The sequence below is a fragment of the Chenopodium album genome, chromosome 3, assembly GCF_948465745.1.
Source record: "Chenopodium album chromosome 3, dcCheAlbu1.1, whole genome shotgun sequence".
NCBI lineage: Eukaryota > Viridiplantae > Streptophyta > Magnoliopsida > Caryophyllales > Amaranthaceae > Chenopodium > Chenopodium album.
The window spans coordinates 69,498,052-69,510,114 of NC_137836.1; the positions used below are offsets into that span (position 1 = coordinate 69,498,052).

The 12,063-nt window shown below is 35.6% G+C and overlaps 1 protein-coding gene across 1 annotated transcript; it reads right to left on the bottom strand.

The window, feature by feature from the left end:
• Window positions 1-6,621: 6,621 nt before the first annotated feature.
• Window positions 6,622-7,116, bottom strand: LOC145625270 (uncharacterized). The gene has a single exon (XM_081678330.1). The coding sequence runs from the start codon at window positions 7,114-7,116 to the stop codon at window positions 6,622-6,624; it is 495 nt and encodes a 164-aa protein (XP_081534456.1).
• Between the last annotated feature and the right edge of the window lie 4,947 nt (window positions 7,117-12,063).

Genomic DNA, 12,063 nt, shown 5'->3' on the forward strand with positions numbered 1-12,063 from the left:
TATCATTCATCTCCATTCCCCCATTCATCTCTAGCATAGGTTTTTCATTTCGAATTCTTATATGTTTCATGTGTTTCGTTCACCTTTTCCATTAATAAAGTGAGCAAATTTCTTTTACATCTCGATCATAGCATTTTTCATTCATTCTAAAAAAAAATCAATTACCGAACTAAACACAAGGTACACCAATGACTTGAGGCACCTTTGCAACCATGTCATTCCTTGTTAACCGTTCAATCACATTCCATTTCTTCATCAACCACTTTGAGCCTCGTCTAATGTTTGGCCTACATTTCTTCAACCCACATTCACTTAACCCTGGGATTAGAATATGTGTAATTGTATAACATTAAAAAAGCAAGAAAGCAGCAAAGCAAAAATAAAACAATGTCTAAAGTCAAGTGTTCCAATGTCTTTGATATGAACATGTCTCAAATTGCGTCTCTCATCGAGTGCTTGGTACCGTGCCTGAGAAACATGAATGTTAAGTGAGTGATGGACCGCATGATCTGAGATTGCCTACATTGATTCAAAAGAATGAAAAAAAAAGAAAAAGAAATTTAAAAAATGTTGAAAATAAAACTTGCAAAGTCTAATACATAATTGCATATCTTGGGGGCTTCTCTTGGGTCTTGAGCCTTTTATGCCTTTCTTTCTTAAACCTTTAGCTTAACCACCTTACAACCCTTGAAAGACCTCTTTGAGGTGTACACACACTTGTGCAAAGTTCGGCTAGAGCTACGTTCGGCCTGATTCCTAACGGATACGTAGGCAACCTCACATTGAGGTGCGGCCACATTCATATGCATGATCGCGTCAAAGAATATCCAATGCTTAATCTTATGACCCTATCCATCTAGAGCTAGACTTGGGGGCTTGATCCCACATCATTTAGCCTACCCAGCCTAAAGAGTCACTGCACCATTTTGATTCTTCTCACATAAATTTCCATCACCATAGTCTTTGCAGCCAGCCTTAGTATCACATTCACACACTTCACTCACACATCCATATCCATATCCATATGATCTTTCCCTTTAAGAGCCCTTTATCATAAAATCTTGTTTAAACACTGTGCATGTTTCATCGTCTTTTAGGACAACATTCATTAAAAGAAACATTGTATACTTGCTTAGCTTCCTGACCTGAGCAATGTTCATTGTTTCATGCATCGCATAATATGCTTAGCAACATTTATATATCAATGATTTTTAACCATACAAAGCATATCGTTCTTAGCTCCTTGACCTAAGAAACGTTCATTATGCAATAATCACTTCATCTATATACGTGCTTAGCTTCCAGACCTAAGTGACGTTCAAGATTGTTTCTTTACACCATATATGATGCTTAGCTCCATGACCTAAGTTCATTCATCTATTGTGTCACATGATGTAATTGTCCTTAGCCTCCTGGCCTAAGAACGTGCATCATGCATAGGGCTGAAAGTTCGGTTTGCGGTGTGGATTATAGCCAAAACTGAATCCAATCCGAATTAATTCGGTTTCGGAAATCTCAATACGAATCCAAACCGAATTAAGATTCAATCCAATCCAATCCAAACCGAATTAATTCGGTTTTTCAAATTAGAATCCAATCCAAACCGAAATTTGTTCCCTTTTATGCAACATTCAAATCCGAAACTCAAATTTTACCCAAAAATTCCTACAATCATTTCTTGTTAACTACATTCTTTATGAGAGAGTAAGATATCGAGAAAGGAGAATTGAGAATTAGGTTTTTTTTTTTTAAGTTTATATATGAAAGGGAAAAGTTGTTGGATACTTTAAAAAAGAAAATGGGCATAAAGTATTGGGTCGAAATTTGGTTTGTAATTCGGTTTTTGGTTTTTTAAAACCCCAAACCGAATCTAATCCATAATCCATAATTTTTAATTTTTCCAATCTGATCCAATCCGAATTAAAAAAAAATCCAAACCGAATTACTAATTCGGTTTGGTTCGGTTTTAATCCGAATTACTTTCACCCCTAATCATGCATACAATCCATGCGATTCATTTCGTCTTGCTCAACGAGGAAGTTCAAAATTTCTTCTCTTTTTCATGTCTTTTCTTTTGCGAAGTTTGAAAATAAAAGTTCAGTTTTCACGCCTTTCTTTTTCGGGAGAAAGTCGGTACCCTCCACTTGTCTCATGAAAAAAATGACGAAATTTTTTTGTTTTTGCATTTTTGGTTGCTTATGTTTGCACACACACAAACAGCCATAAGTCATACACATGTCATGTCATGTCAAGTCAGTTGGTCAAGTCAATCATAGTCTATACGAGTCCCTTGGCAAATTTTATTTTGCAGGTCTCAATTACAGACCACGTCCGGGGACAAGCGGAATATTTACAGCCCACGTCCGGGGATAAGCGGACTATTTACAGCCCACATTCGGGGACAAGCGAACAAACTACAGCCCACGTTCGGGGACAATCGAACCACCATCATTTCATGGCGTAAGGTTCTCGATACACAAAGACTTGCAATCTCATCCGGTGGATTTCTTCAAGCATAGAAACCTGCCAAAATCATCTGTCGACTTTCCTCAAGCATGGAAAGTGTCATCCAGTGGATTTCTTCAAGCATAGAATCTTGCCAAAATCATATGTCGACTTTCCTCAAGCATGGAAAGTATTATTTGGTGGATTTTCTTCAAGCATAGAAAACCGCCAAATTATATGTCGACTTTCCTCAAGCCTGGAAAGTATCATCCGATAGATTTCTTCAAGCATAGAAAGCTACCAAACTCGTCAGTCGACTTTCCTCAAGCATGGAAAGCGTTTCAACAAACGTCATCCTGTGGATTCCTTCAAGCATAGGAAGCTACCAAAATCATTTGTCACCGATACAATGGTGTCGAATACGTATTCTATCCCTTTACTCTTTTATTTGTAGAACTAACATTTTCCTGCAGGTATCGGTGTATAAAGAGTGATTTAGGATCGCAGAACGTCTTAAATCATTCTCCGTCCCTATCTAATACTTTGACTATCGTTTTTGAAACTGACGTTTCTACAAACTCAGTCAAAGTGGGGGATTCTGTAGACACCTAAAAATGTCTCCCCAAAACTAAACGCGATGATGAACAACCTTTCACCGCCATTATTGGTCGGGTTGAGTATTTAATCTTGGAGTGCTTAAATCCATATTTCCATTTCATAAACAAACCTAACTTCTAGCCCATTTCCCCAAACCATAACTTATTTTCCTCATTTCGTGCCTTTAAACCCAAAATAATTCATTTCGTGTCCTTTAAAATCATTCATTTCGTGTCCTTTTTATAAAAACGTTTAATTTAGTTTATTTTGGTCCATAATCTGGGTCCAACTATTTAATATTTTGATGGTGTTTGAAAATATCTTTCCAACGATATATTATAAGCCCAAATCCGAGTTATAACGAATAAGTTATGACCAAAATATTAAGCCGAGCCCAAACCGAACCTAAGCCCACCTTACCTACGACCCAATGATCATGTGGAGGGTCCAAATTATTTAATACCATTCCTAAACCAATTAGGATTAATTAGAAGCTTCTATTAGTTTCTTAAATATCTTAATTATCCTTTTTGAAAAGATAAGATTAAAGAGTTTGAAATTGAATAAAACTTTTCTTTTTTTGAAAGTCCTAATTATTCGATTTGAAAGACGTTCAAAGATAGACAGATATTATTTTCGTGCCTTATAGTTTTTATCAAAATTTTATATGGTTTGATAGCCCTCAAAATTATCTTTCCAATGATATATTATAATATCAATTCCGAGATATAACGGAAAAGATATGAATAAAATATCAAACTCTATCTAAAACTGACACCGTCTCACTATTTCAGTCATATCTTTTATTATACAAAATATTTTAATCTGATATTAATTGGGTTAGAAAGTAGACTTCAAGAGCTTTCCAAGGATATCTTATTTATCTTATTCCGATTTCTGGATCAAAAGATATGATAAATAAAAAATCGCAAAAACTGCAGTCTATCGAGTTTTATTCCGATTTAATTCGGATCTTATCTTGTTTTTTCGACCCTTATTTTTTCTCTATAAATAGAGGTCATATCTCCCCTTTTTCAGGGATCAACAATCTTGATCATCAAATAATTCTCTTCTCCTTCTTTAGCCTAAACACTAGCCTCCCCATTCTTTCACTATTCCTTCCTTTAAGCACTCCAAGGAGTCTATATAATACCCAAAGTTCTATACTTAAACCAAGGCGTGAAAGGTATAATTGACTGAGGGTTTGGAATAAATCAACTCTACTTTAATTTAATTTAATTGTTTCAATTTGATTTATATTTTAATTGAAGTTACTAACACTTTATTCATGATGTGGCAATTTAAAGGAACATGCGAAATGTGAGTAATTAATTAATTTAATTACTCTTATTTTATTTTAATATTGCTAGTATCATGATTAGGGTTATTTTATATTTGATTTGACTAACGCTATTATTGTTAAATTTCTTCCAATATTAATGTTTATTCTATTGTTATTATGATCACTATATTGCATGTTTAAAGGGAATATGTAATTGAAAATCACGCCTAATAAGATAAATTAGACAACCGGTTTAGGTTCCTTTTTAATCTTGTTATTTAATTCAAACGATCACAAATATTTTAGAATTATGTGTTGCACTAATATTTAATCAATTTAGCCAAATAATAGTTTGGAGCAAATTGAATATTTTGTTTGTATGCCTTTGAGATCGCAGGAATCACTTTTCACTATAAGAATCGAGTATAGGCCAATACGGGCGAATGTGACTCCATGACTCATTTCGTACCATCATCCCCGATCCTCCTTTCGTGATTCTGAACCATATAGAGTTAGTAATCTTATGGATTATGAATGGGGTGTAACCTTCACGGGTCAATCGTTGTTGCCTATCGTTGTCCCTTATCGTGGTTGCCTTTTTATGATCCGTGAACAGTTTACAAGTTCCTTAAAAACTTGTTGGCGACCCCCTACTTTCCTTGTCCCTAATCGTATATGTCAATTCCCACTTCCTATGAGTGCCAAACATATTCACCACATGCTTTAACGTAGGCGCACTTCGAGCGACGCCTACAGTTGTGTATGTAATACTCCTTAAGTTTTAGTGTATTTAATTAGTATGATATAGTTTTCTTTTTATTTTGTAATTACAAAAATTTCATTTTTATTTTGCAATTACATTTCAATTTTTATAATTAGACACAATATTAAACTAATGATAAATGGTAGAAATTATCGTGCGTAGCACGGCCTAGTGATCGACTAATTATGAGACAGGTGGACTTTAAAGTTTTGAAGTAAACATGTTTAAAATATTTTTAAATATTTCCATACACCAAAGCTTATATCAATTCTTTGTAAGTTTTTTAGATTTTTTTTTGTTAAAAAAAAAAAAACGCTAAAAACTACATTTAAATGTTATTCTCTCTCCGATCCTCACCCAAACCCACTATTACTTTTTTATTATATATTTCCTCTCACATTCATTACTTTTCAATAAATTATTAACCCCATTACCTTTCTTTTATAATTTTTTAATACTCCAATTACCTCACTCACCTCTTATTATATTTAAGTCAATTAGATTGCCTTAAACTATGTGTCGGTCAAACTGTAACACTTATTATAACACGGAGGTAGTAATTAACTGAGTTTACAACAAACGAAAGGAAAGTAAAGTAAATTAAGTTACTATTGGCATAAGAAGCCTTTACACAATACTAATTAAGGTCATTAACGATATTTATCTTCAAGCTATTACAACGAGTGAGGACAGCGCATATAAGGTTTACCAACATACATTTAAACATGCGATGGAACTATTGATAGAACAAGGGAAGTTGGTGATGATGTTTCGTGTTGCGCAAGGTATTTTCTAACATACAATTAAAATTCTATGAATGTTGCTGAAATGACGGAGATAACCAAAATCAATTTGTCTTACCCTAAGGGACCCCAATAATTCAAATGGATAAAATACTCTTGAGATCTATGCTGCATACATGTCAATCACATTTCTTTACGATCTAGAAAAACCATATCTTATGCTTCCTCCGTCCCATTAAACAGTTCCTATTGTGTTTTTTTCACGGCATTTAAGAAATGGGAGGAGAAGTGGAAAAAATCTTGACAAAAGTTAGACAAATTACAAGGCAAGTGGATAATTTAAGGGGAAAAAAGTGAAAAGTACAATTATAAACAAAAGTTAGAGAGATAAAGTGAAAAAAGTACAATGCAAGTGGATAAGTTGAGGGTAAATTAGGAAGTTCAATGAATAAAGTAAAAAAAAAGGGGGGGAGGGGGTATAATGGTCTTTACATACTATCCAAAATAGAAAAAGGAACAACATTTTGAGTCTCTAAAATAGGAAAGCAGAAAATATATTGTAGGACGGTGGGAGTATATATTCTCATACAAGGTCATGATGTTGTAAGGACTTTTATTGTTATCACATACAAATGGGTTTAACAACACCTACTACCATCCTCCTTCAACAAGGTTTTATGTAAATCTGAAATTGAAATTTTGCTACATCTCCCAACAAACATAAGTAACACCACTTTCATTAAAGGAACACACTTTTATTAAAACTTTTCTGAAAGACATTTAGTGCATATTTATATCATAGTAAGATTGTCAACAAGTACATACGACGAAACCTTGCTTGGAGCGTGGTTTACCCAACATTGTTCACGACCTACAGGCACTAACCTAGCTAAGTGGTAGGCAACTAAATTCCCATCACGCTTAACAAAAGACCAAAAAACAGAAGAAAAAAGAGAGCTAGAAAACATAATATCATCAACAATATTGTCAAAAGCAGAGAGATGCAGGGAGCTTTTGTTGAGCCTTGAGATTAGAATTTGGGAATCTAACTCAATGATCACATCCATAAAGCCAAACTCCTTTACCTTTTGTAGACTAAGCAGAGTAGCTCTTCCTTCAGCAGCAAGAGGATCCCATCTTTCTTGGACACGCCTGACATCAGCAAATAGCACCTTATTACCAGTGTTATCACGGGCTACAACACCCATGCCTATCCATCCATCATCCTTGGTTGAAGCATCAAAATTTATTTTTACAGCACCAACGGGAGGAGGCGACCACACCATCTTGCAGGGGGATTGGGGTTAGGTACCTTTCCCATAAATCTTCTAAATATACAAGTTGAAATCAGCTACGTATCTGCTATGTCGAGCCAAGATAATACTCTCAACTTCACTTATATTCTCAAAAATCAACTTGTTACGTCTGGACTACAACAACCAAGTAAGGAACAAGCACCTTTGGAACACCTCCTTTCTAAGATTTTCATACCAATTAAGAAACACTTCACCAAAGGTACCTAGTGCCCCAAAATTAAGAGCATCAGCACAACCACTTTGCACCCAAAATGTGTAAGCGTTTGGGCAGGTTATGGTAGCATGTATGATATACTCCTTTTCCAGACTGCACCATGGGCATAAAGGATTGTCAATCAAATGACGCTGCTCAAGCACACCATGAGTTGGAAGAGAATTTGAACAACACTTCCAAAGAAAATGATGAACCTTAGGAGTAACATTCGTCTTCCAGATTATAGACCAGATATGTTCAAAATGCTCTAGCACATATGACTAACCAAGGATGTAAGCAGACTTCACCTCATAATTCCCATCTTTAGACCACGCCATGTTAGAGAGTCATCCGGAGTTCTAACACTAATGAGAATTGCAAGAATAAGGCGTTTATCACGCTTGTTGAACAATCTGTCCAGCATACCATATCCCAATAGATCTCTGCTGGATCGATCAAATCAGACACATAGATATTCTCAGTCGAAGTCACCTCACTAGTAGCAAACCTTCCAACTTCTTCTAGGAGCCATGGATCACCCACAATCTTTATTTTTCTACCATTACCAACTCTCCATAGCATTCCTTGAAGAACAAGAGCCTTCGATCCCCATAAGCTTCGCCACGCATAACTGGAACACGACCCAAGGGTAGCACAAAAAACAGTGTTGTTGGGGTAGTATTTTGCCTTAAAAACTTGACTAAGAAGAGATTGATCATTAATAGCCAACCTCTAGAGTTGCTTACCCAAGAGAGCGTCATTAAAAACTCTTAAGTACCTAAAACCCATTCCTCCAAGCCACTTCGGTTGACACAAAAAATCCCAGCGTTTCCAATGAACCTTTCTCTCTTTGACATTGGACCCCCACCAAAATCGGGCCATAGCAGCATGAATTTTGTTGAATGAGAGTAGACGGGAACTTATAAACACCCATAAGGTAGGTAGGGATGGCTTGGATGACTGATTTCAATAGCACCTCTTTCCCGGCTCTTGATAGAAGCTTCTCCTTCCATCCTTGTATCTTCTTCCATATTTGATCCTTCACAAAAGCAAAAGGCTTTCTTTGATCTCCCCACAACGGGTGGTCAACCCAGAGATTTCACATGGTCATCAACCATTTCCATACCAAGGATTGAGCTAAGAGTAACTCTCAAAGGGAAATTGATACCTTTACTAAAAGACACCTCCGACTTCTCCAAATTAATTTTTAGCCCGGAAGTTGCTTCATATTTGTTGAGTATATCAACAATGATTGAACATTCCTGCTTGGTAGCTCTCGTAAAGAGTAGGCTGTCATCTTTAAAAAACAGGTTAGTGATTTCGGGACCCTTCCTACTAGCCCGAGCACCATGAATTTGCTTCCTCTCCGAAGCTAACTGTAACATTCTAGAAAGCACATCTGCAACCAGAAGAAAAAGGTAAGGTGAGATAGGACCACCTTGACGAAGACCTCTCGTTGGAACCAAAGTATCCGAGGGCTCTCTGTTTATGATGAAAGAATTGGATAGTGGATACAAATATCATAATAGTATCAACCCAAGCTCCAGCAAAACACAATTTAGTCAATAGTCTCCGAAGAAACTCCCACTCCACCCTATCGTAAGCTTTGCTCATATCTAGTTTCATCGCAATAGAGCCATGTCGATTTGTAAATCTCTTTTTCATATTATGAAAAAGCTCAAGAGCAATCAGAGCATTATCTGTAATTAATCTCTTCGGAACAAAAGCACTCTGGTTTTCTATCACAATCCCTTTAAGGAGAGGTTTAAGGCGATTTGCAACAGATTTCGAGGCCAACTTTTATAATACATTGTAGAGGGAAATAGGTCTAAATTAGGATATGCAAGTAGGGTCCTTCACTTTCGGAATGAGAGCCACATTAGTCCTATTAACTTGATCAGGAGATATTCACCAGAAATAATGTTGTTCACAAAATTTGTCACATCATCACCCACAATATGCCAGTATTATTTCTGGTAAAAAATAGCATGTAACCCATCTGGCCCCGGAGCTTTACAGGGACTCATTTGAGACAGAGCTGTGGAAATTTCATCTTTTGAATAAGAACGACAAAGAGAAATATTTGTACCTTCCAAGACTAAACTCGGCACACTTGAAAGGACCTCGTCCACCAATTGTTCATTAAATTCTCCTGTCGCAAACTTTATTGAATTTAATTGCTCCAAACTTTATTCTTTTCTCCAAAATTTATTGAATTTTATTTCTTTCTTCGTTGTCTAATTCATCAATCAATTTTATACTAAAAAATAAAAATCACCAAAAAAAAAAAAAAAACAAAATTTAGCAATTATACAATGAAATTTTAACTTACTATATTGTCAAGCTTTATGCCAAACCTAAAGCACAGATCTTCAAAATCTTTATCTTCTGAAATTTATATTAAAAAAAAAAAATCAAAATTGAAATAGTGGCAAAATAAGTTACATTATCAATTTGAGAGTAAGGAGAAAAGGTGAGCCAGTTAACCATAGAATTGGCAAAGAGCTCCTAAAAGGCGGTCTCTACAAACACCACACTAGTGGAAAAAGGCCATCCGTAACGGGAAAAAAGGGCCCATCCGTAACGGGCAGCGTTCGTTACATATGCGGCCGTTACGGATGACCATTGTTATTCGTAACGGGCACCGTCCGTTACAAATGACAACTTATTCGTAACGGGCAACTGAAATGCCCATTACGAATAAGGGGTTATTCGTAACGAGTAACTGAAATGCCCGTTACGAAGAAGGGGTTATTCGTAATGGGCGTTTCAGGTGCCCGTTACGAATAAGTTGTTATTTTAATACAATAAGTCATTATTCGTAATGGGCACTTGAAACGCCCATTACGAATAATCCATTATTCGTAATGTGCATTGTAAATGCCCGTTATGAATAAGTACTTATTCGTAACGAACACTTATGATGCCCGTTACGAATAATGGGTTATTCGTAACGGACATATTAAGTGACCGTTACGAATAATATCCGAATAAGACAAAAAATTAGGGGCATTTGTAACTAGCATTTCAGGTGCTAGTTACAAATACCCCTATTCTTCTTTCCATTTACCACCCAAATTATTATAGTAATTTATAACAAACCCAAATATTTCATGCCACAAACATATTATCAAACATAACATATACACCAAATTCAATTTTGTATGCTAATTATAAACTCTCTTATAGAGAAGTCCAAAATGTTGTTGCAATTTCATTATTTGATGTCTTTGCAGGCTCACCATCATCATCTGTGTTTGCTCCTATATATAGATAAAAGTTCATTGTTATGAGTGATCTACAAATATTAGCATCAAATTGTTAGAGAAGGCAAGAAATGGTAATTACCAACACATTTCCACTTCTTTTTGTTGTCATCAACTTCAGCAAACTGGAAGCTTGGCAGCAGATGCACGTGAGTAAGACCAGCTCATAGATAGTAAAATTCACAAAATTTGTACTTTATGTTTCCAAGATATTACAAAACCCACCTGAAATCTCTTATATGCAGCTCACATATACTGATGTTAGAAGGAGAAAGAAGATGAGGCTTTTCATCAGCCAGATTATCCCATCCTTCAGACTTTATATCAGCCAATAATGTCCACTTTACGTCTGCTGAAACCCTAGTTTAACCAAAAGATAGAACAAATGTATCCTTAAATATATGTTGCTATTGGTCCTGTTAATAATAGCTATAGTAGATGAAGGATTAAAAGCACTGCATTCACTTTTCACGTTTGAGGAAAAAGGACATACCCTCTGGCATATGCATCAATAGAAAAGCATATTTCAATTTTGAAGGTGGTATGATGATTGACAGTGACTTCATACACATAGTAACACCCTTCCCAGCTTCTTGGTCCAACAACACTCCAAACACCCCTTGATTCATTTAGCTGAACAGTTTGCAACGGTTCAGCACCTAATCGGTCCCTATATATGCTGGCATTCATGGCCTACTTGTTTAAACAATTTAATCTATGTTGGTTGAATATTAATGCACAAATAAAACTATCATTGGTGATCACTTGAATTATAATCATATTAACCTAAACAAGATTATTAATTTTCTTATTAAGCGTGATTACAAGTACAAAATCCCTTTAAACATGCATAAAAGGCGTGATCAAGCGATAACAATGAACAATATCAAGCAACATAATAACAATCATCATAATCATAATAATTATTATCATAATAACAATCATAATCAAAATAATCATGTTAAAGCATAATGTTAATAGCAAGATCCTAGGTGTAGGGAACCAATTTCAAGCTTTAACCCTTAGCTTGAACCCCACTGTGATCATACACTAAAGTACGGTGGCGTCCAAAAGGGAAGAAGATAGAGCAAAAGAGTCGCCAACAAGTTTTAGGAACTTGTAAACCGTTCATAGGATGAAGGTTACACCCCTTAACGATCCAAGAGATCGTCAACTCCATAAGGTTTAGAACCAAATAAGGGTCCGGGGATGAAGGTACAAATCCAACCTAAAAGAGATTGAACCTGCCCTAATAATAGGTCTCTACTTTATTCTGATCGTATTCATGTGCGCTTTTTGACTAACATACAATCAATAGGATAAACCCTAAACCTGTTTAATCTATGTTGGTTGAATATTAATGCACAAATAAACTATTATTGGTGATCACTTGAATTTATAATCATATTAACCCTAAACAAGATTATTAATTATCTTATTAAGTGTGATTACAAGTAC

Coding starts and splice junctions, on each gene's coding strand:
- LOC145625270 (XM_081678330.1), bottom strand. CDS start 7,116: ATGGTGTGGTCGCCTCCTCCCGTTGGTGCTGTAAAAATAAATTTTGAT.